The sequence below is a fragment of the Salvelinus sp. IW2-2015 genome, linkage group LG27 (assembly GCF_002910315.2).
Source record: "Salvelinus sp. IW2-2015 linkage group LG27, ASM291031v2, whole genome shotgun sequence".
In the NCBI taxonomy this organism is placed as follows: domain Eukaryota; kingdom Metazoa; phylum Chordata; class Actinopteri; order Salmoniformes; family Salmonidae; genus Salvelinus; species Salvelinus sp. IW2-2015.
This window is the reverse complement of record NC_036867.1, coordinates 30097617-30122251: the sequence shown is the minus strand read 5'-3', so window position 1 is coordinate 30122251 and position 24635 is coordinate 30097617. Positions and strand designations below refer to the sequence as shown.

Below are 24635 nucleotides of genomic sequence, written 5' to 3'. Positions count from 1 at the left end.
GACCTTATTATGGTGCATCGTTGACAGACACAAGCGGATTGAATCCCGGCCCTGGTTAATTGTTTTAGTGGTTAGATTGCTCCAGCCCCATTCCTTAGCTATTTAGCAAAAGAAAAGTGATGTTTGAGTCCCAGATTGCCCCTTTAAGTTAACCAATACATTAACCATAGAGTTGGTGATAAACAAGACAGTGGGACATGGTCGAGGTATGATTTGAACATTTATATTGTGATCTTCGGTTTATATGCAAGTAGAGACATTTGGTCTGCAATCTCCCCCCGTTTTCTTCATTTGGCCCTCAAAATCAGATACAACACTTCAATAATTTAATGCCTACTTCAGTTTGACATACTGCAAACCAACAACCTGAAAAGGATAATATTCAATCATGAAAATGCACAGGCTCTGGGGTGAAGTTTCCCCTAGGTATAGATCTAGGATCAGCTTCCCTGCCCACAACCATTAGCGGCAAAAATGACCCAAGATCAGCGTCTAGAGCCAACTTCACCAATACAGAGCAATGTAGATAAGCAAGATTAATATGACAGCATGTGTTGTCTAGTAGTGGTCCCTCAACATTCATGGTCCACTTGAGTTCAGTACGGTCATCCAGCTTTGTGGTTATGGTCGCTATACTGTACCTATTGCTAACAACGATGGAAACCGTAGCTAATGCTTATACCAATCTAATCCAGGATGTTCACAATTCGGGAGAAGAGTGGAGAATTGGGACAAACCCTACATTGAACTTCAGATGTCCGCCCATTGATATCCAGGCTTATTAGGATAATAAGCACTAGCACCCTTGAAATGAAGGCATTGCTGCGAGAACACCGCTCCCTCACTCTGCACTGCGGCAGGAGAAGCAGGAAATTGCACTACAACTGGGATGTTTAGGCCATAAAAACAAGCCAGACGGGAATTTGTGGGTTAATTTTGCCAGTCAGGTCTAGTCTAATGCTAATAACATAATTCAATGCTCAGTACCTTCAAGCAACAACGTGTCGCTTCAATTTTAGCCACCATGTTGAGAATAACTGAGTATATAGTAAACTGCACCTGGAGCACAGCTGTCCCCACTCTGTACATTATATTTCTATAATTTTTAGGCCATGTCACGTGACAATCTAAAGGCGTCAGGGACCAATGGGAGGGGAGCAAGGGCTGTTACTGTACAGATAAACAGAAGCAGATGTTCATTAGGCACCAAATATTTTAGAACATGTAGCAACGAAAAGCGAAAGTGTGTGTTTATTGGACAAACCAGTGAGTTCCTCCCCGTTTCACAGTCCGTTTTCTTCTGCTTGGTGCCTAATGAACACGACCCAGATGCAGGTCAGGTCAAACAAACACAGCACACACCCCACAGACTAAAGGGGCCCTCGAAGACATACACACGATATGCCTCGTGCCGTTTCAGTCTTCAGTTAAGCAAAAAMTGTTACGCATTAAATAAAACACTAACGGAAAAAATTGTTCCAAGTCACAAATGTTTCCAGTTGCACAGTCATGGCTTTGTGCCTTTAGGAGGGAATTTCCTTTTTTTATTTGGAGATTCTTTCGAGAGAGGGCAATCGTCTGTGAAAAAAAGGCGTCCCGATTCGCGTGTCACCGAATCACAGCACAAAGAGCGAGACACTTGTAAAACATTCAGAGAATACGTTGGGAATTCTTAGCTCATTGATTAAAATAACCTCAGCCTATATTCTAAAGTTTTTCAATCTTATCCGCATCTCATGATTTAGCCAACTATCTTTTAAAAACTTAACTAAAAAATAAGAAAATCTTTAAATGTATTAAATAATGTCATATAAAAACAGAGGCAAAATAACAATCCCTATTACAGAGGCCTTCCTTTATGGGCTGTCCCCCATTTCCCCTTCTATCTCTCGCTCTCACACACGGATGCATGTGAATACGCGCATGCACACATACACGAGTACGCACACAAACGGGTACACATACACACACTCACCAAAGAGCTTCATGTTTTACAGCATGTCCATGCAGTACCAATGCAGAATGAATCGTAACGTCGTTATTATGGTTTTCTGATTACATGGCACAAACATATGGCAAAGAAGAAGAAGCGGATACATGGTTTGGCGTTTCCTTATTTACATGGTTAAGTATTCACCATCATAATCATGGAACACGAGGAGTTCAGTTTGTCAATTTCCACTGACGGTCCTGTGTGATAGATAGAAGCTCCTCTCCAAGAGAGGTAATATAGGCATCATCCAACAGTCTCCTTTTCTACCACTCCCCTGGTCAGTGTGTCAGTTTGGTGTTGCCCCCCCTCTTGGGTGGGGCCGGCGGGGGCCCCCGCCGTAGCGTTGCATAGCCTGAGATGTTCCCCCCCGACAGCAACTCGGGTGGTGGTGGGGGCAGCGCCAACTCCATGTCGTCCATGGTGCCCGCGGCGGGTTCCAGGTTGGGGCCGGAGAGGCGGGACGAGGAGAGCGAACCCTGCCGGCTCACCGACTTACGCTTCAGAGTCCGGTTCAGGTCGTCCATGAAGTTGCCCGGCTGGGGGACGCCGTTGTTGCCGTTCCCCTTGGGGGGCGAGGTGGGCAGCTTGGGAGACGGGGACAGGGCCGGGGGAGACGGCTGGTTCCGCTGCAGCGTGGGGGGAAGGGCCTTCTTCAGGGAGCCCTTGCCCCAGGAGGAGTTGATGGTGGCGGGGGGAGGGGGACCAGGAGGGGCGGGCGGTACTTTTGGCTGGGGGTTGACCACTGCCACCTTAGGTGTCCCGACGTGGCCATCACTGGGCAGCAGAGGAGAGGGGAAGAGATCAAAAGCCGGCGGGGGAGGGGGGAAGTCAGCGGTGGACTGGCGCTGCTGGCCCACTTGACCCACTTTGGCCTGCAGGGCCAGGTTGGCCAGGTTCAGCTTGCCTGGCTTGGGGGGCGCCGCGGGGCCGGCCGGGGAGGGGTCCTTAGAGGGAAAACTACCCAAGGGTACGGCAGGGGAGGACGGGAAGGTGGAGGGGGAAGAGGACTGGGGTGCAAACTTGCTGAGAAGGTTCCTGCGGGACTCCTGGTATTCAGCCGAGGAGTTAGACTTGATGCTGGAGGCCTTCTGGGGGGTGGCGGGCGGGGGCTTCCTGCCCCCCCAGACCAGACAGGAGCCCGTGGAGGAGCCCAATGGAGATCTCTCAGGGGTGAGCCTAGGTTGCCGGGGGAGAGGGGGAGGCGGAGGGGTGGGGCCAGTGATGGGAGGGGGAGGTGGAGCAGGAGGGGCAGGGCCGGTGACGGAGTAGGTGAGGCGGGGGAGGAGGGGGAAAGGCAGGCTGCTCTCGAAGGGGGTGGAGGGAACTCTGGGGCCTGTTGCTGGGCCTGTCACCGCCTGGCTGCCATCTTGGTTTGGCCTTCACCGCAGGAGGAGACAGGGGGCTTTGGGGCTCTCAGTGTGATTGGTTGACAGTGTGGCCCCTGGGAACTGGCCTGTCATCTGTTTGACCAGGGAGGTGGTGTGGGCGGAGCCGTGAAGGACAGGGGTGGCGGCTTGGAGAGGCTGTGCTGCTTGGGAAATGTGGGAGGGGGCTGGTTGGGGGTGTGGCTATCTGTAGGCTGTGCTGCTTCTTCATTGACACCGGCGGTGGTGGGGGAGGAGTTGGGCAGCAGGTGGGGCGGGAGGGAGAGGGGAAACTGGTAGAGAGGCTTCCGGGCACCGTGGTGGAGCAGAAGCCTGGGGAAAGTTTTGGGTAGGGCAGGGGGGGGAGCAGCTGCGGGCGAGTACTGCTGCTGAGGAGGTGGGGAGGGAGGAGGTGGGGGAGGAGGGTGTGTCTGCACCGAGAGCTGCTGGGGAGGCGGTGGGGTAGGAGGGGGAGGAGGAGGGGTGTCGGCACCGAGAGCTGCTGGGGAGGCGGTGGGGGTAGGAGGGAGGTGGTGGGGAGGCGGCGGTGCCGGGGCGACTCGACAGTCTGGCAGCGGGGGAGAGGGGCCCTGGGGGGGGACGCTGGGAACTTGTGTGCCAGTGCCTGCTGGTGGCGTTGGCGCCGTAGCGCGTGTGCACAGACCTGGCATGGGGTCTGGGTGAAGAGGAGGGGGAGGGGGATGTCGTTGCTCTGCAGTGGGATGAACTGGGGCACGACAGCCGGGGTGGGGGCCCGAGCCGGAGTGCGGCCATGGCCGACCCAGAGCAGGCATGGATGGTGGGGAGGGGGAGGCGGGGGGGCGGGACGTTGATGTTGTTGACCAGCGGTTGGGGAGGAGGCGGGGCTTGAGCTAGCACCCTGGGTGGGCTCTGGTGGTTGTTTTGTGCCCTAGGTGATTGGCGGCCTGGTGGGCAGCGTTCTGGTTTTGCAGACCGTGGGTGAGTGGGTGCTACTTAGCGAACACGGTGGGGCCCGAGTGGTGAGGGGTGCTTGCTGGCAGGCAGGGGGCGGCGGGGGAGGAGGCGGCGGGGAGGTGGGGGCACAGCTTGGTTGTAGCTGCTGCAGGGCTGTGGGGACAGCTGTTGGGTGGTGGAGGAGAGGATTGGGGGGGTGGTGGTAGGAAAGGGCTTGTGGCGGCAGGGAGGGCAAGACTGGGTGTAACTGCTGCGGATGTGGAGTGGCAGCTGTTGGGCTGGTGGAGAAGTTGGGGGGGCAGGGAGGGTGGTGGTAGGCTGGGGGGGTGGTGTAGGGGGAGGGCAGAGAGGGCAAGACTGGGTGTAACTACTGCGGATCTGGGGGGTCAACTGCTGGGTGGTGGAGGGAAGGGCTGGGGGAGGCAGGACATGGGTGTAACTGCTGTGGATCTGGTGGAGCAGCTGTTGGGGTGGTGGAGGGGAGGGCTGGGAGGCAGGACATGGTGTAACTGCTGTGGATCTGGTGGGGCAGCTGTTGGGGTGGTGGAGGGGAGGGCTGGCGGGGCAGGGAGGCAGGACCTGGGTGTAACTGCTGCGTTCTGGGGGGGCAGCTGTTGGGTGGCGGAGGGGAGGGCTGGGGGGACAAGGCCTGGGTGTACCGCTGCGGCTCTGGGGGGGCAGTTGCTGTTGAAGCGGGGGGGAGGTACCCTCCTGTGGCTGGGGGGGTACAGCATGGGTGTAGCTGCTGCGAGACTGGGGAGGCGGCTGCTGTTGTGGCGGCGTAGCAGACGCAGGGGGCTCCAGTTGTGGGGTCTGGCGGTGCGCCTGGACAGGGTGGGGGAGGGTGGCGCCTCTGGTGGACTCCCTCATCTGTGTGGGGACAGAGAAGTACACACAATGAGTACAGGATCACCATCTGTTGATAAGCAACGGCTTGCTAAGGTTACGGGTAAGGTTTAAGGTTAGGGTTAGGATAAGATTTAAGGTTAGGGTTAAGTTTAGGATAAGGGTTAGTAGATAGTGAAATTAGCCCCGGCGTTATGAGTGGGCATTAGGTGGCCTGGACCTCCCTACCGTACCTCCTTGCCAGTCCAAATCGATAATTTATTTGACCGAGATGAGCGCAGACAAAGACGCATCAATCTCAGATAAATCAAGGTGAGCAAAACAGCGCCCCCTCTGTCTGAGTATGTGTAACCCATGTATGTAATGCTGTCTGGACAAAAATACAAAAATCTTTTTCAAAAATCTTTTTGACCAAACAGCATCACATAACATGGGCTAAATAAATCAAATCGTATTGGTCACATACACATATTTAGCAGATGTTATTGGGGGTGTAGTGAAATGCTTGTGTTCCTTGCTCCAACAGGGCAGTAATATCTAGCAATACACAACATTACACACAAATGTAAAAGTAAAATAATGGAATTAAGAAATATATAAATACTAGGACGAGCAATGTCGGAGTCCGGAGTATAAATAGATATGTGATGGGATGTATAGACATTATGGACAGTATTGTGGATAGATTTAGTACATCTGTAGAATACGTAGGATAGAATACATACAGCAATAGTTGAATAGGATGGCATTGACTAGAATACAGTGTGTAAACATTATTAAAGTGATTAGTGTTCCATTATTAAAAGTGACTGGTGATTCCATGTCTATGTACATAGGGCAGCAGCCTCTACGGTGCAGGGTTGAGGAATCGGGTGGTAGCCGGCTAGTGATGGCTATAAAACAGTCTGATGGCCTTGAGATAGAAGCTGTTTTTTAGTCCCAGCTTTGATGCACCTGTACTGGCCTCGCCTTCTGGATGATTGCGGGGCGAACAGGCCGTGGCTCGGGTGGGTTGATATCCTTGATCCTTTTGGCTTTCCTGTGACATCAGGTGCTGTAGGTGTCAGGCGGGTGATACAGCCCGACAGGATGCTCTCAATGGTGCATCTGTAAAAGTTTGTGATTGTCTTCGGGGCCAAGCCGGACTTCTTCAGCCTCCTGAGGTTGAAGAGGCGCTGTTGCGTCGTCTTACCCACAATGTCTGTGTGGGTGGACTATTTCATATTGTCAGTGATGTGTACGCCGAGGAACTTGGAAGCTTTTCACCTTCTCCACTGCGGCCCTGTGTGATGTGGATGGGGGCGTGCTCCCTCTACTGTCTCCTGAAGTCCACGACCAGCTCCTTCGTTTTGTTGACGTTGTAAGACAGAGGGGGCGCTGTTTTGCTCGCTCGGATGCGTTCTCTGGTGAGATAGTTGTTTCAGCCACTTGCAAATTGAAGGCAAGTTGGCAGGTGCACAGTGCACTGTTTGGATGCTGGAATTATTTTAGACGAACGTGCAAAAGGTAACCTACTTTTTGAAGTGATTTGTATGACGAAGTGATTTGTATGACAAATCAGTTGAAAACATCACGACTGTTTGTGTTAATGCCACAATGTAATTTTTTTAATTACTCTGACATTTTAAGTCATGCTGCCCTTGACTTTACCTAAATAAGTCTATAAAACACAATGCCATTGTTAGAATCTTAATATCACAAACAGAACTGGTGTTATAACCAGTGTTAGGAGGGCATGTCATTTTCTTTATGGTTTTCCCCCCCATTTCCCTCCCTCCTCCCGACAGTAGGGCCTGCTTCCCTCCTCCCGACAGTAGGGCCTGCTTCCCTCCTCCCGACAGTGGGGCTGTTCCCTCGCTCCGGCAGTAGGAGGCACTGCTTCCCTCCTCCCGACAGTAGGGCCTGCTTCCCTCCTCCCGACAGTAGGGCCTGCTTCCCTCCTCCCGACAGTAGGGCCTGCTTCCCTCCTCCCGATAATTAAGGTGCTCTACCCAGTTGATAATTACACCAATAATTGCCTCGAAACTTAACATATACCGAAATTAATTTCACATACAACAGATGAAAATGGTATGTACCCTATATCAGTCCACCGAATCCAAGCAGCCTTATCAGTCTACACTGGCCTACTTGGAGTACACAGTGAGAGCGTGCATAATTTACTATAGCAAGTAGCCCCAAATAGATGCACATGCAGCGTTGCGACAAAATCTGAATGAAAACGACTCAGATGGCGGGGAAGAAATGAATCCCGATGACATCTCTGATGATTATTCTTTTGATTCTGAGCCTCAGCCTGAATCTACACGTCCAAGGACTAAGCGCAAAAAAAGCCAGAACTGGGCGCACTGAGCAGGTGCCCGCACCACCACCAAATGAAAACGGCGAGACAGGAGAAAGGAAGAYACGGCGCCGTTTGGATAGAACAAGACAGAGACAATGCAACTGGCTGATTATCACCACAAAATGTCATCACAGAGAGCAGGCCCTACATCAAGCAAAAAACAACAATAGCAACGCACTCACTAGCTTTCGTTGTTTATGTGACATGCTCCAACTTGCGTGACGACTCACACCATGTGAGCACGAGCTGACAATAATTGACTATTTAGGACTGCGGTCATATATTCATTAGAATGCCATTTAAGCTTTTGCGGTGATTTTCACTATTCATCAAGCACACTTGGAGCTTATAATAATGTTAAGGCAACTAATGTTTTCATCATTTGACCGTGCATCTTGGTGGTTGGGGTATTATCTTTTTTTGCCGTTGTAAAAGCTGTTACTGCGTTCCAACATATGCTTTCCGTTTCATAGTTGTAACAAAGGCACTCCACAAATAAAATGTGTTTTTACATAAACAGTAACTAATGAACAGTAACACGAATGAAAACGCGTTTGTGTGATTTGAAATATATATTTTTTTGTATTTTAATGTTACCTTCATAAAAACAACCAAATGACWATTTTTTTGCGATAGCATATATGAAATGTATTCATTCAAAACTGTTAGAATGTTGCAGTCCGAATGACTGCACATCAGCTTGAATGGCGGTTCTAGAAAACTTGCCCCCGTATGGAAATCAAAGGCGTCCAACTGATTTGTTCTGGCGCTGGCCMTGGTTGAAATGTTACTGATAGACTATCAAAATAAAGCGTTACCTTAAAGTAGAACCTTACTAGCACCAGCAGTGAGTGAAAGAAAAATTCAAGCAAAGACAGAGGAAAAACTTGCCATTGAGACAAAATCAACCATTTCAGTAAAATAATTGATGGAGACAAAGAGGAGAAAGGAGGGGTGTAATGGAGAGACATATAGAGAGAAAATACAAAGGAGGGATATGTTTGGAGTGAAGAGAAGAGGTCAAAGGGGARAAGGACTAACCCTGGTGTTCTCCTCCATCTGCGTTCCTCTCTTCCAGGCCTCAGAGAAGATGGAGCTGACCACGCTCTGRGAGCGCCCGTGGCTGGAGGCCGTGTCCACTCCACTGTCTGACTGGCCCGAGTGGTTTGACTGGGACTCTGGGGAACACACACACAGCCATGGAAGAGAGCTGCTAGATGCTGATCTTGGGTCATTGTTGCATTTCCCCACTAATGGTTAAGGTTAGGATTKGGCAAGGGGAAGCTGATCCTAGATCTGTACCTAGGTGGAAACTTCACCCCAGAGCATATAAACACTAGATTGCTGACCTATGCATTGGCTAACAAGAGGCTCTGAAGCCACCGAACTGTCATATTAGTACTCCCTATTTTGCAGATTTGAGTAATGGGAGTGAGTGTGTAAAAAAAGGGTGAATCCATGTGTCTATAGATAGACTACAGCTTTATCGTGTACCCTCAAAGCCACAACAACTGATTCAAGATCAGAACTAGAATCAATTTACCTACTGCTAGACAGGGGTTGTGGTCAATTCCATCTGAACTCCAATTCAGAAATTGAATCGAAAAGTAGTCATTGAAAATAACAGGATATCAATTGATTAATAGCATATCAATCTCTTCTGAATCGACTGAACTCGAAATKATCTCAATTTGAGATTATGATAACCAAGCTGATGCCGGATCTGTGCTTGTCTATCACAGTCCCCCAGCCACTACCATTAGGCCTCAGTGGACCACCGTGGACTTGAGCAGCTGATCCCAGACCAGTTGTAAGCCCTGGAAGGCTAACTCACCGGGCAGACTGGCTGACCCGGAGCTGGAGCCAGAGCGGATGCTGGAGGTGGAGAGGGAGGACCAGTCGTAGGCCGCCTCTGTGCGCTTCATGGCCTCCTGGTAGTTCACATACAGCTGTTTCCCGTACTACACCACCGCCACCGTGGGGGAAAGAGAGAGGTCACAGTTGCTAATTGTTTACATCGAATGGTGTATATATTTTTTTTCTCTCTGTGTATTTTGGTTGCATGCTTCATGTAAATATATGATTTAATATTGACCAATCTTGTAAAACACCATCTTTAGTTTTCGGGGAAACTAACTTAAAAAAAAAAAAAAAGCTTTAAGTTTAGGGGACCCCTTTTGGCTTAAGGTTCTATTTAGCCTCTTTAATAGTCATGTTTAAGAGTGACGAGGAGGTTAAGGTTTACCTTGGCGATGCGAATGCCGTTGAACCATTGGTGGAGGGTCCTGACATCATCACAGCACAGATACTTGATGTACTGGGACTTCTTCTGGATCTGGGGGTGCTGAACACAGAGACATGAGTGTTACCATGACAACACAACACATGTAGATTCACTTTGTTCTTTGGAGGAGGAATGGACAATATGGAATGGCCAATCAGGTCCTTCTGCTGTCCAGAAGTTTGATCYCATGGGCTAAATTGTCATGATCAGTGGTTTCAAGTTTGTATCCATACCTTTTTTACAAGCWGATCATAGCGAAAAAGGAAATACTTCTGCATTTCCCGCTGTGTAAACACATTGCAAATAGGTTCAGGATAACTCCTCTGGAAAAAGTTGGGTAGCTGATATTCAGAGTTTAAATAGCCAAATTGATTACTCACAGGAATCAGGACTAATAAAGCCAATGCAACAGACCATTTGTAATAAAAAAAAAATATAATATTATATATATTATATATATATAATTTATATATATATATATTATATATATATTATATATATATATATATTATATATATGATATATTTTTTTTTTTTTTTTTTTTTATAAAAAACTGTGGGACCTACCACATGAATGGGCTCCTAAAATTCCATTGCGGGCCACATAGTAAGGCTACACCCCAGTAAAGCATGGACGACACTGACGTATTTTTGATCTGGTCCGGGACGTCTTTTTGGGTGTTTTACATACGTAGGCCACACATAGATGGGCTTCCTTAAAATTACATTTCAGGCGGAACACTTGTTGTCTATATACCTCAATAAGCACCGGACCAACACTGACACCTTTGGGATGTTTTTTTTTTGGTTTTCCTTGTCCAGACGCCTTGTTTTGTGCAGTTCTAGACCGGTCTGGATTTCCACGTACGTTGTTTTTTTGGTTTCGGTCCGGAACAAAATCGAACCAATCATAGATGTCGATTGACCCAGGCCTTGATTTGCCCCAAAACATAGACCAGCTATTTAAATTCCGTTTCTTTTTTCAACTTTCCATTCAGAAACCCGATTTCAACATCCAGAAAATACTTATTTTTAAGTTCCGGAAAATACATATTCAACGTTCATTCAGCACCTAAACTGAAACCCAACATTTCAACGTCTGGAAACCACACATATTTTAGACGTCTTTTCAAAGTCATTTCCTTTCTAGCTACTATTCGAGTTTACTGAGCGCGGCATTATTTTTCTATCTAGGTGTCAGAGCGGCCGATGACGTTCCGGTAAAGGACATTCGATTCCAAAACCATCCTTGATAATTGCCTTGTGCTTATTAGTTTGGACTACAGCTAAAGATAGATCAACATTAATAATATTAGGAGAGTGGCGCCTTAATACATTATTTTTTGTTTGCAGGGCGTTGTTTGCTTTAAAAAGAAGTGGCGTGGAGACAGGCTGAAAATGGCTGATGAGTTTAACAAAAAAGATTCTTTCAGTATGCAGATCATAATGGCACAGTTAATGGTCCTATTAAGTGGACAAGGCATTGGTGTTAGGTTCTCACAGGATGTCATTACCCAATCACATCCACTCACCACAGCCGATCCATCTTAATGGGCTTATCCAGGCTCACCGCAACATCTCTACTCTAAAAATTTGCCACCCCTTGTCTAAAAATGAGTCCCTAATCAATTCTCCACAAGACGCAGGAGTGGAGTGTACCATTAGGTGAAAGGGGGGGGGGGGTTTGGCTTACCTTAAGGGCCAGGCAGTAGTCTGTGGGTGGGCCTTTGTACTTGCTGCGGTAGTCCTGGCCGTAGTACACATTAACGTGGTCCAGCTGTAGAAAGCATACCAGGTCCCTGGAGGCCTATAGGGAGGGAGAGACAGGATTCATATCTTTAGATATGATTGATTATATTATAAATTGCAGGGGTACTCAAATAGTATTGKAGAAGGTCCGGTCACACAATTTCATAGGTGGCAAAGGTCCGGATGGATATTGTTGTTTATCGGCATAGCAACAAACCACCTCACAACCCCAAACTGTCACTATTCTTTTGCAGTTTTAAAGATAATTTCTTGCAATTCGACACATTTTGCCATGTCTTGTGTGTTGATATGATGCCTCAACAAAATCAAAAATGGGGGCCCCCTTGGGGTCGAGGCCCCTGGGCACGTAATCTGGCCATGGAAACAACAAGATTTAGATAGGTAAGTTAGGCTAACCAGCTACCTAGCGAACATGGGATAGTTGATTAACTGGACATTTCTTGACAGGTTAAACAAGTCTCTAAGGCAGGGGTTCCAAACTTTTTCACTCGGGGGCCCCCCTTCCAACATTGGGGAACATCCCCCCGCGCATCTATTTCTATGGGCACAAGCACGGTTCATGACACAAGCGGTTCACACCCCTCTTGGTTCACACCCCTCTTGTTGTTGGAGAGAATTGTGCAACGTTAAAATGTATTTCCTGCAATTTAAACATTATGTCATGGGGTGCAAAGAAAATTTAGCAGTTTTAAAGCACATTTTCTTGCAATTCTATACATTTTGCCATGTCTAATGTGTATTTATGTGATATTTAGTGACAAGAAAATTACAACAATATCTATGGGCAAWTTTTTTTAGAATAAATTGTTAGCTGACATTTCTGACAAGTTCTAAATAGCTCTCTAAAGTATATAATGACTAACATGACAAGAGGAAGTGATTACAATTGAGTTTAAAGCCGGACTGAATTCCTTTTTTTTTGGGGGGGGTGGGGGACCACTGCTCTAAGGTCTGTCAGTGAATGACAAGAGGAAAACTGCCCATGCACTACTACATTTCTAAATACTCCTTGTGCCTTCTACTATTGCAACTCTCAATGGCAGTTAAAGTTAAAAGGCCGACCGATTTACGCAAAAAAATATATAAATTGTCTGAGGCTTTAGACTAGAGAAGTCTATATGGAGGGAGAGAGAGGAGTGAGTGGAGATATACTCAGCAAAAAAAGAAAACGGCACATTCTCAGGACCCGGTCTTTCAAAGAGCATTTGTAAATAATCCAAATAACTTCACAGATCTTCATTGCAAAGGGTTTAAACACTGTTTCCCATGCTTGCTCAAAGAACCATAAACAATTAATGAACATGCACCTGTGGAACGCCCGTTAAGACACTAACAGCTTACAGACGGTAGGCAATTAAGGTCACAGTTATGAAAATGTAGGACACTAAAGAGGCCTTTCTACTGACTCTGAAAAACACCAAAAGAAAGAMGCACAGGGTCCCTGCTCATCTGCATGAACGTGCCTTAGGCATGCTGCAAGGAGGCATRAGGACTGCAGATGTGGCCAGGGCAATAAACTGTCCGTACTGTGAGATGCCGAAGACAGCGCTACAGGGAGACAGGATGGACAGCTGATCGTCCTCGCAGTGGCAGACCACGTGTAACAACACCTGCACAGGATCGGTACATCCGAACATCACACTTGCAGGACAGGTACAGGATGGCAACAACAACTGCCCGTAGTACACCAGGAACTGGTGATTTGGAGGTGGAGGGTCCGTCATGGTCTGGGGCGGTGTGTCACAGCATCATCAGACTGAGCTTGTTGTCATTGCAGGCAATCTCAACGCTGTGCGTTACAGGGAAGACATCCTCCTACCTCATGTGACCCTCCAGCATGACAATGCCACCAGCCATACTGCTCTTCTGTGTGTGAYTTACTGCAAGACAGGAATGTCAGTGTTCTGCCATGGCCAACGAAGAGCCCGGATCTCAATCCCATTGAGCACGTCTGGGACCTGTTGGATCGGAGGGTGAGGGTTAGGGTCATTCTCCCCAGAAATGTCCGGGAACTTGCAGGTGCCTTGGTGGAAGAGTGGGGTAACATCTCACAGCAAGAACTGGCAAATCTGGTGCAGTCCATGAGGAGGAAATGCACTGCAGTACTTAATGCAGCTGGTGGCCACACCAGATACTGACATACTTTTGATTTTGACCCACACCCCCTTTGCTCAGGGACACATTATTCCATTTCTGTTAGTCACATGTCTGTGGAACTTGTTCAGTTTGTTGAATCTTATGTTCATACAAATATTTGCCTAGAGGACAAACTGGTTTGTTAAGGTATTAATGTAAGTAGAGGTTGAAATACACACTTTTTGGCCAACACACAGTGACATGCTTTTAGTGTTGTGCGTGTGTGTGTGTGTTGTGACAAATCGTATCAGATTTCTGGTTCACTCACTGCAGAATTAACACACCACAAGGTGGCATTGTATATACATAAMAAAGGAGACAACTGACGGGATAGTCAGAGAGGACAAGAAAGAGAAAACGGAAACGTGTGGGAGTGGGACAAAAATTAAGATTTTAACCTCTACTAACCCCAACGCAATGGGAAAACATTTTGAAAAATACAAGTCCAAGGTTTACTTCTGTTTCATGCCTTCTGAACACGACCCTGGGTTAAAAGCTAAAGCATGTACACACACACACACGGGGCTGCAGTTGAGAAATATTGGTCTCCGGGGATAACCGATGACCCATGATGCAATAGGAGAGGAGGCACATGCTCGGTCGATCCCTGTGGAGTCCTGTGTCATCATATCCAGAAACAGGAAATACCAGAGAGATGGTGTGGATCTGTTTCTCATTAACTGACAACATGTGAACCCGAATACACACGATCAGGGACACACACAGGGTGAAACACACGCGCACACACACACACACACACAATCCAATCAATCAAATGTATTTTATAAAGCCCTTTTTACATCAGCAGTTGTCACAAAGTGCTTATGATTGGCTTATTCAGTGGGTGGCTAACCTTAGCTTTGCCTTTGGGCACGTAGTAGATTCCTGATGCGCGCAGCAGGAAGTATCGTTTCTTCCACGACTTCTTCCCATCATCCTTCAGCCATAGGATTCCCTCTATTTCTGGTACTGAAACCGAGCTGCCACAGAAACACTCCTGCACAAACACATCATCATTATTAGTGTAATCAAGGGGGGGGCGGTTGGTAGAGTGGGAGAGACAGTGTGTGAGTGAGCATGTATGTCTCACCTCTAGTAGGGCCTCTTTATTCCTATCGGCCATTTCAGAGGTCTCCTTCCTCCCCAACAAGTAGTTCTGTAAAGAAGTGGGGAAAATAGAGAGAAGGAGAAAGAGGAGGAGAGGAAAGCAAAGGAGAAATAGACACGAGTTGAAAACAGCAGATCACACGCACTCCTCCAGGCGAGCTGGCTCACCTAGCCTTCTCATGTCCAATGCATTATTCAGTCGTTTATTGCCAGAGCTGTGACCTACTTCTTAAACACACACTCAAGGGCTCTTAGCAGGCATAAGAAATGTGTGTGTGTGTGTACTCTCCACTAAAGCTGTGCGAGTAGTGTACACACAACACATTGGGAGGGTTTCCTAGTTCCTACCTGGGGGTTCTTGAAGAGGGCATATTTCTCTATGCGCTCGATGAACATCAGTTTGTTATGGCTGTCTCTGGTCCAATTCAGTAGGTTCTCCACCAAGTTCTCATGGTCCTCAAAGATCCGCTCTGAGGACAGAAAGCGAGAGGGAGTGTGCGTGAAACATGATTCAATCCGGACTAAGCATACCCTGGTCAAAGGTAGTGCACTATAGAAGGAAAAGGGCACCATGTGTGACGCAGCTTAAATAACCATGCTTGCCTGTACCTAAACGCGAGGGCTTCGTCTAGCATTATAAAAGGCTGGGCGCCCATCCCTGCCTCAAACCATCAGACAGATCAACAGTTACAGAGACACTCTAGGGCAGTCTTGAAAACACAAACGGATACAATACTAGCCATTACCTAGACAACACTACAATCTGACACTGTCCGAGTTGACACTGTCCAAGACTCCACGTTTGTCTCAGTGTCACAGTACTTCCCCAGGATGCCTCACTCTCTCCCAATATCCCCCCAAGTATATCCACCAGTATCATCCTCAATATCGCACTCGCCCCCAGGGTCTCCAGTATCTTCTCAAGTATCTCCCCAATATCTCACCTCTCCCCCAGTGTATTCCCAGTATCTGTCTGCCAGTATATCCATACCCATTTGCAGCTCGTTGATGGTCTCCACCAGTGACCAGTCGGGGCTGTAGCCACAGTGGGACTTGTCCAATAGGCTGTCCAGCACCTGTCTGACAGTCTGTCTCTCATCAACCATCACGGTCTTGGAGCTCTCGTCCGACATGTGCACCCGGATCACCAGCTGAGGAGGACGACGAAGAGGGATGAGGAGAAAGAGGAGGCGGAAGAGGTGCAGAATGGTCAGGCTCTTTGTATAGAAGAGTTCTCACACTAGCCTGAGTGCCAGTCTGTTTGTGCCACCATGCCAAATCTCTGTCATAACGAATGTTTGGCTTGAGAATGACGGCAATGGAGTTCGCAAGAGCTTAATCTCGTCCACCAGCTGGCTCCCTCTCGGTTGAACTGTCGAGTTTGACAGCGCCTCAGAACAGGACTTGACTGGAAGACTGTGGCAGGAGCGGACTAAACAACCGCTGGTTTTAAATTTGGTTGATCTATTAGTCCATCACCATCTAGCATAACCCTTATAAACACCCCCCTTACATTGTGGACTTCAAAGGACGTGAGTTTGGAAAATCTGAAAGTACATATCTTAGGAATAGTTCACACATAAAAACGTTATACGCCCTAACTAATTGGTCTTCCCCCAAATAATTTGGTCAATGTGATAAAACTTTTATTTTGATTGGCAATTTGCCATTTTTCAAAGTCCCATCTAATATAGCTGAAGCAGGCTCGCTYCCTCTCCTGCCTCAATTTTTAAAATCACACCCCTTTCAAGTCCCACTTTGTTGCAGTGTTACCAGGCTCTATGCACCAGATACTTGAGCCTGGGGACGAGGTCAGCAAGAGCATAAACAGATCTTGGACCAGGCTACTTCATAACATAATTGTTGATATGAAACCAATTTCAGAGGGATGTTTCAGTGCCCCAAGGACAACTATTGAGGATGTGATTTGAAGCAGTGATATGCCACAGTGTGTAGTATGGTGTCACGACATGATGGTTCAAATACAGGCAGCACCTGAAATGGCACCCTATTCCCTATATAGTGCACGACTTTTGACCAAAAGTAGTGCACTATATAGGGAACATGGTGCCATTTGGGACTAAACCATGACTGTGGATGTAGGTCAAACTCAATGGATGCCCATGTCTAGGGCACAGTCGCTTCCTGGCTACAGTTTGGTTTAGAGATCTATTTGACCGGCTTTACTAACTTAGTTATTGGATGTTGTAGTCCCCGTGGAGGGGATTACTGGTCACTTCGTGGGTGCTTGCTGTGTTTTGCTCCCTACCATGTCACACACGCTCATAAGCACGTACACACAACAACATTTTTATTGTGACATATACACCAGATTAGGTGGCAATGAAATGTTCTTTTACAGGTCAGCCATAGAAGTACGGCGTTCCCTGGAACAAATTAGGGTTAAGTGCCTTGCTCAAAGGCACGTTGACAGATTTGTCACCTTGTCGGCTCTGGTATTTGAACCAGCAACCTTTTTGGTTACTAGCCCACCACTCTAACCGCTAGGCTACCTGCCTCCTAGACTACACTGCTGGGGCTATGGGAGCCCAGTCGTGTCACAAGGGGGATTTTGTTGCAGTGGTCTCGGATAAGGTTAAGCCTATGGGGTGCATTCAATGGACCAAACCAGCGCTGGAGACGAGGACTGCAGCAGAACAGGGGCCTGAATTGGTTGAACATTGTATACGTTAGATATGTTTCAAGTTCAATTGAAGACTGTTTCAATCTTTGGAGCCATGACCTTTTTAGATCCACTTGGTAAATACACTGTTATTGGCATCCAAAATGGCACCCTATTCTCTATATAACAGGCTCTGGTCAAAAGTCGTGCACTATATAGGGAATAGGGTTCCATTTATAGTGCACTACTTTTGGTCAAAAGTCGTGCACTATATAGGGAATAGGGTTCCATTCGGGACGCTAACATAGATCCCCCCCCCTAAAAAAATCCTCCCATTCTAAATCATAGGAGTCCAAATTCTGCCCTCCTAAAAACAAATCTAAAATCCTAGCTTCTAGCAAAGTGGAGGTGTAATCGGTTTCAATGCAACATTCAATCTTTGCTGCATTTTATATTGCCATACGGTAATATAGAGCAAATTCAACAACGCACACAGTTTCAAAGCAAGATTCACAAAATGTCACATATGTTTCTGTGTTCTATACATTTAACATACTATATCTACAGTGGTGTAAAACACCAACATATTTGAAGAGGGCACAATCGTTGCATGCAAATATCTTGTGCATTTTGTTGGGTCGTTGCATGCTAATATCTTGTGCATTTTGTTGGGTCTACTCTCCCCATAATGTACTGGGAGAAAAGAAGCACATCACTGTGTTCAATGGAGCCGTTTCATTCAGAGCAGTTGCACTTCATTCAAGCTCACTCACACTGGTGAAATGGTCCGATGGGCTGAAAATGGTGCCTGGTGTGGCTCACAGAACCAATTCACTAACTGGAACACAGTGCAAAGGACCCCAGTTGTTCACGAAAACAAGACTTGTTTAAATCAACCCAAAGAATAAGCAGTCTTACGGATGCCAGTGCAAAATGTCTGATTGTCTCTCATTCTCCGTCTCTTTCAGACACACACACTGCAATGACCTATTTTCACAGCGCTTCGCTGCAGCTCTCTGAATGAAGTTAGTTCACGCAGTGAATCTGAAGCAGATATGGAGGAGAGGATCTTATGGAACGATGTATCACAATGGGAATGTACAGCACATACTGTGGAAAAACAAGTGTAGAAAAACACTGTGTATACTGTGGGTTAGGTCAGAACTAGGGTTGCAAAATTCGGGTAGCTTTCAATAAATTGGCACCCCAATGGTGGAACAAACTCCCTCACGACGCCAGGTCAGCGGAGTCAATCACCACCTTCCGGAGACACCTGAAACCCCACCTCTTTAAGGAATACCTAGGATAGGATAAAGTAATCCTTCTAACCCCCCCCCTTAAAAGAGTTAGATGCACTATTGTAAAGTGGTTGTTCCACTGGATATCATAAGGTGAATGCACCAATTTGTAAGTCGCTCTGGATAAGAGCGTCTGCTAAATGACTTAAATGTAATGTAAATGTAAATTCCCTGGTTTTCCAGAAATACTGGTTGGAGGTCTTCGGATTTCCTGCTTATTCCCTCCTGATTCCAGAAATCCTCCAACCGGTATTTTGGGAAAACCAGGGAATTTATTGAAAGTTCCAGGAATTGTGCAACCCTAGTCAGAACCTTACCTTTTTGACTTGCGCCTCCTTGATTTTCTCCAGGGCCACTCGGATCTTCTCAGCCTTCACTTTGGCCCCCTGCTCCTCCTACAGACACACAGCAACAGTTAACACACACACACACACACACAGGCAATGGTCAAACACATACAGTACATGCACAAAAACCAACAGGAGCCTTCAATACTGAGCCAACCTCCTCCTCGATCACCTTCTTCTCCTCTTTCCATACCTCTCCTCATCGTAGGGCAGACAGTTCAGTTGATGCTCTCTGAACTCCATTTGCCAGAGTGAGACCAACACCTCACATATCACTTTCTACCTCTGTCAGCCAAAGATGCATAAGCGTATACATACTGCGCATTCCATCAATGGCTCTGGAATCTTTTACCTGGCCCCTCCAGCAAGACGCCATCACCTCCATCTCTGGTAGCCACCACAACACAGAATGCGTGTGTCCTCGCACACAGATCAGACCAACACTTCTGACTCCACCCCAACGGTAGATTGCCCTAAATCACCAGTGCTCCATTGGTAAAAATGAAGAAGAAAAAACTGCTCAAAGATGGCCGCTCTTTCATCCCTTTCTCCCCATTATCGTCCTCTCGCTCTTTCTCTCTACTAGAGCAGCAGCCGAGGTGTGGATTTCCCTTTAATCTCGCTACATGGAGGATGGGAGACAATAGTGGAGGATTCCCCAAACGGCAAGAATCTGCAGATGATACGAAGTTTGGTCCTAAAATGCGTTCCCTCCACAACAAAACAAAAAAACAAAGACACTTACATAGCAAATAGAGAAAGCCTAGATACTACAAAAACAAATTGTTTTTCCCGATGTTGGAATGTCACCATTCCAAAATCCCGATCTTCTCCTTCCAAGACCCCATCGAGTCCAGATGAAAAGCAGAAAGCAATGTATTTAAGAAAAGGAAATAGATGGACTGTTGTAGAGAGCAAGAGCGAAGGAGAGATATTTGTTTAAGTCCTTCAGGAGTAACTGAGACCAATGCAAAGCGACTTCAACCTGCTTCCACTCACAGACTACAGCCAGGAAAGCAAGACCGGAGTGGAGTGTGAGAGTACAGGCTCATTGACACACACAATCCGGCGTACACACACACACACACACACACACACGTACTCTACGCACAAGATGAGCACCACTAACCCCTCTAACTCAGAGAGACTGGGAGGCGAGACACCCCTCCCCCTTCCATCCCTCCATATTCTCTTGTTTCCCCCCTCTCTCTCTGTGGAACAGCTGCGGAGTCCTGAAAGCGTGCCCAATCGCCGAGCCATAATCCCCATACAAACAGGAAAACCCCTTCACTGGCTGGCGACAGAGAGGACCCCTCTGTCCCGTCACCCAATCACAATGTGTACCCACTCTCAAGGGGACCCGTTCGCCAGACCCTCTTCCCCCCTTATCCAATCAGTGCAGGGGTAGCTGACCCCCCCCCCCCCGGACAACAGTAAGCAGGGAGTGGTATTAGAGGAGTGGCAGTGAATTTTGGGGGGGGGGGTTTATTAAGATCAAGCTCTTATCTGGGCACCCCCTCCTTGACCCAGTCAACCTGGGTCAAGGACACAGGGTTGGCCAAACACACTGTTTGGCCAACACGCAGTGACAGGCTTTTAGTGTGGAATGTGTTTGTATGTGTAAGGGTTCAAAGGACCAATGGAGGATTACAATATGGAGTCAATCCCAGTCACACTGTTAATTTAGCTTTTGGACTTCCATCCAGAGACCGCGAAACCCTTTCTCCATGCCCCCCCCCTCTACAGCACTTTGCTTCCTGCATGCTCCTCAGTAAACACTGGAAACTAGATATCCCTCCTTCTCTACTGTAGGCACTTTCCTACTGCATTTTCACAGGATTCCATGGAGGCTGAATTCAAAACAGGATTTTCTGCTGTGCCTATAAAAATCCCGTCTCGCTCTTTCCCTTTGAAGTTTTACCCTCTTCCCTTTTCTCTTGTTCCCCTCCCTCTCGCGTTCTCCCTCATCATCCCTCTGTACTTCGTTCTATTCTGACTCATGAAGCAGGGGAGAAGGGATAGTGTGGTGAAACTGCAATCTATTCTCCCTTTCTTTCCCTCGCTCTCTCACTCTCTTTCTCGCCGTCTCTGTGTAAAAGTGCAGTGTAACACTGACATACAAACCCTCCCATTGCCACAAACACCTCAGGCACTCTCGCGCTCCCTCGCTTCTCCCTCTAAACCTATTTGCATGGCATTCTGAATACAGACATGGACAGACGGTTGGCTTAAAAACAGCTCATAAACAAATAGCCTTGTGCTACATTGGACTAGTACAACGCCATAATTAGTCAATTAAATCATACGGTCCCAAGGTCCTGGCCATGAAATTCAGAGGCAGACGAATTTTGCTTTGTATGTGTGTTTAAGAATTTGAGATACTATGTCAGAAGACATACAGATGTGTGCCTCCTCCTACCCACAATCCTCCAGTGTTGGCATCCCTAATATTCGAATGAGCAGCAACACAGTCAGCGTCCCCTGAGAATGACTGCATAATTCCGTTCCCATACACATTCTAATTTAGGCCTTCCGCATAAATTAAAAAAGTGCTTGACGCATTTGTTTTGGGTCTTCTTTTGTGTAGAGATAATTGTTTATTAACAGATGTGCTAATATGTCAGATGGCCTTGGCTAGCGTTTGCGCTAATCAACGAATGCTGAAAACAAACGCTCTTGGGTCTGTGCATCTAAAACAATGTTGAAGCATCACAATAGAGAGAGATTCCTGCCAAAATGTTGTCATTTACAACATTGACAGAAATACAGTATATCTCCATACTTCACCCTGGAATACAGTATCTATCACTACTGCTCCCTGTGTATCCCAGGACTATCACTTGGCTCAGCGGCTTTTGTTTTGAAGGCTAAATAAATCATGATCGAAAGTGGCCAACTTTACAATCCACCAAAGTCAACATCTGACACACAACCATCAAACAAATGCCAAGAATGTACTTTACTGTGCAAAGCTGTGGGAGGGAGGGGAGTAGGGGTTCCAGATTAAAGATGATGGATAAATAAACACACATGATAGAGAGAAAAAGAGAGCGAAGGAATAGTGGAGCACCGAGAGGGGGAGAGAGCAACCCTCTTTTCTAACCCGAAAGAGGATTAGGCCGATTCAAATGAAACAGGCCAGCAATTTCTGAGACAAATATCTTAAACGTACTACACTGCTGCTTATTTTCTTCATGGAAATGTCCCTGTGTCATTTCACTGCACCAGACCAGTCAGTAATCTATAAATGACTGGGCTTGTTATTTCTCTTTAGCTTTGGAGAGGAGGGTCAGGTCAAATCCATTGATGTTTTCAGCTAAGTAGCCTTTTAACAACCATGAGGAGGAAAGCATGTATAAGTCTTGGCTCCTGTTGGTTTCAGAATCATGCTTACCGTACCAGACAGCGTTGGGGTCAATTCCATTAACATTGTCTCAAGTCAGTAAGAAACAATAAAGAACATCGGAATTGGAATTTCTGTTAACTTCCTGTATTGATCTAATTGAAATGGAATTGACACCAACCTTGATACCAGTGTTTCTCAACCTTTTTTGGACCAGGGGGCTACAAGCTACTGTTTACGTAAAATGACCATTCTTCCCTGGTTGACCACTTCCATTAAACAGAGCACTGGAAAGTTGACCGAATCAGTGTCAGACAACTAACAGCCCGAGGGACTGGTAAGCAACATCCCAAGGACCAGACCCGGCCCGTGGACCGCAGGTTGAGGAACACTGGTTTATACCATAGCATTAGTGGCTCACACATCAAAGACTTCATAATATAAAAGRRRGCGTTCAGAGTTACACACACATCCAGCTCCATTTCTCTAAGCTCAGGCCCATGTCAACCAGAGTCGACGCACACAGGCATGCAGTCATGCTCCAGACCTAGTGCAACTGAACGCAGCCCATATGTATGGGGTTATTATAAACAACACTCCAGATTTGGGTCAAACGCATGTCAAGTACTTTCAAATTCTACTCAGGAAAAGTATGGTCAGTAGGTGTGCTTGGTTTCACTTGGAACTTGCACTTTTGGGATTATGTTGGTTCTATTGTCCCAGGCAAATAAAGTCAAGAACATTTGAAAGTATTTTACATAAGCGTATATGACCCAGGTCTGTCTGCAAGACTGTCATGACAGTGAAGTTAGATAGAGTGCAAAACTGTACTGAGCCGCAGTGCCAGTTACCTACCCTACATTTCTTTCCCCCTACTAGAGGAAAGGAGTGCAGGTAATAAAATGGACACATCAGCACAGGGAGGAGCACGAGGGAAAAAAATGGACAAAGGAGAGATATAAGCAGGGGCTGCATACAGGAGAAATGCGAGAAAAGAAAGCTTACGGAAGGATGAGATAGAAGTAAAACAAGCCAAATCAGGTCAATCGAGCATTGTGGGTGGGTGTTGGCACTGTGGGAGGAGCTTAGGGAGATGGTAAAGAGGTGTAGTTCAATCACGAGCGAGCATAAGCAAGCGAATGAGGCGTCACCTTGGTCAGCAGGTGAGAAGGCTTTCCTGCAATGCTTTTCAGAATGAGGGACGTTTCTCTGTCCAGATAGGAGTGCTTGGTGGCGCAGAGGTGAGGAGAGAAACAGATTAAGACAGTCAGTGCAATGATTCTCAATGGCTCATTWAAAAAATGCTTTTGAAGGGTGGGGGGGAGGTTTACAGTGTGGAAGCAAAGAGAGGTCCAATAGTTGGAGCGTCGATTGTGGTGGTCATACTAGATAGCTGTGGATGGGGAAGAGAGAGGATTTATCAAAAGCACTCTCTGAAGATGATACTGCTGTGATTACTGAAGGTGATCGCTAACACTCACCTATACACAATCACACACATGCATGTCTTGCTTTTTCTCCAACACACGCACACACACCGACACATGCCCCCACACACACACACACACACTTACAGTGTCCAGATCCACTTCACCCTCCCGTGAAGTAAAGTCAAGCTGCCGTCTGGCCGGCTTACCACTGGCCCGTCGCAGTAGTGAGGCATGCTGGGAAACGGGGAGGTGCATTATGGGTGCAGAGAGGATGCAAACACACACAGTTAACATGCATGGGGACAGGGAGGTTTCCTTTCCACTTCTTCAGTCTCCCCATCGCATACTGATTCTATATATGTGGTCATGTGTGGCGCTACGTTAGTGATAACGTACTGCATACTGGATGTATGCACGCACTGTACGGTTAGTCACTTTGGATAAAAGCCTCTGCTAAGTTGCATATATATATATATATATATATATTTTCTCCTATCCATCTTGTAAAGCTAAACTAAGTCAAGCAGGTTGAGTTGACAGCCAAACAGGTACAGTAGATACATTGTAATCCATATCACACATGCAGACTTCAGGGATTACAATGCATTCCCTCACTGTACTGGAAAGACTACACTTTCCAATGGGTAGTATACACACACACACACACACACAACATTGTGTGTTATACGGATAGCAAACAAATGTAATACAATGAGTTGTACGGAGCTCATTTGGCATGCAGCTGGACTTGAAAACCTCATGCAGTGTAAGTGCATCATGCAGGGAACTAGAGAGTGTGGTTTTCAGAGGGTGCG

At 47.0% G+C, this 24635-nt stretch overlaps 2 protein-coding genes across 2 annotated transcripts in view; both read right to left on the bottom strand.

Moving 5' to 3' along the window:
* Nucleotides 1-201: 201 nt before the first annotated feature.
* On the bottom strand, nt 202-4151 carry LOC139023121 (ras-associated and pleckstrin homology domains-containing protein 1-like). The gene is made up of 2 exons (XM_070435529.1): nt 3463-4151; nt 202-3370 (listed from the first exon to the last, which is right to left on the bottom strand). The coding sequence occupies exons 1-2, from the start codon at nt 4149-4151 to the stop codon at nt 2272-2274; spliced, it is 1788 nt and encodes a 595-aa protein (XP_070291630.1). The 3' UTR covers nt 202-2271.
* Nucleotides 4152-4332: 181 nt separating this feature from the next.
* Nucleotides 4333-24635, bottom strand: part of LOC111953338 (ras-associated and pleckstrin homology domains-containing protein 1) — a 70891-nt gene continuing 50588 nt past the window's right edge. Inside the window, exons 8-18 of the mRNA XM_070435528.1 lie at nt 23542-23616; nt 19018-19095; nt 15771-15930; nt 15128-15249; nt 14763-14828; nt 14526-14669; nt 11460-11573; nt 9729-9827; nt 9318-9444; nt 8525-8661; nt 4333-5163 (exon numbers count right to left, since the gene is read on the bottom strand). Coding sequence (XP_070291629.1) covers nt 4333-5163; nt 8525-8661; nt 9318-9444; nt 9729-9827; nt 11460-11573; nt 14526-14669; nt 14763-14828; nt 15128-15249; nt 15771-15930; nt 19018-19095; nt 23542-23616 — 1953 coding nt within the window. The remainder of the gene's footprint in view (nt 5164-8524; nt 8662-9317; nt 9445-9728; nt 9828-11459; nt 11574-14525; nt 14670-14762; nt 14829-15127; nt 15250-15770; nt 15931-19017; nt 19096-23541; nt 23617-24635) is intronic.

What these genes read in the sequence shown, in the direction of transcription:
- LOC139023121 (XM_070435529.1), bottom strand. Translation starts at nt 4,151, where the DNA reads ATGCCTGCTCTGGGTCGGCCATGGCCGCACTCCGGCTCGGGCCCCCAC. An exon ending in CCGCCCACACCACCTCCCTG is followed by an intron (nt 3,371 to 3,462) that starts GTCAAACAGATG and finishes CCTGCGGTGAAG; the next exon opens with GCCAAACCAAGATGGCAGCC.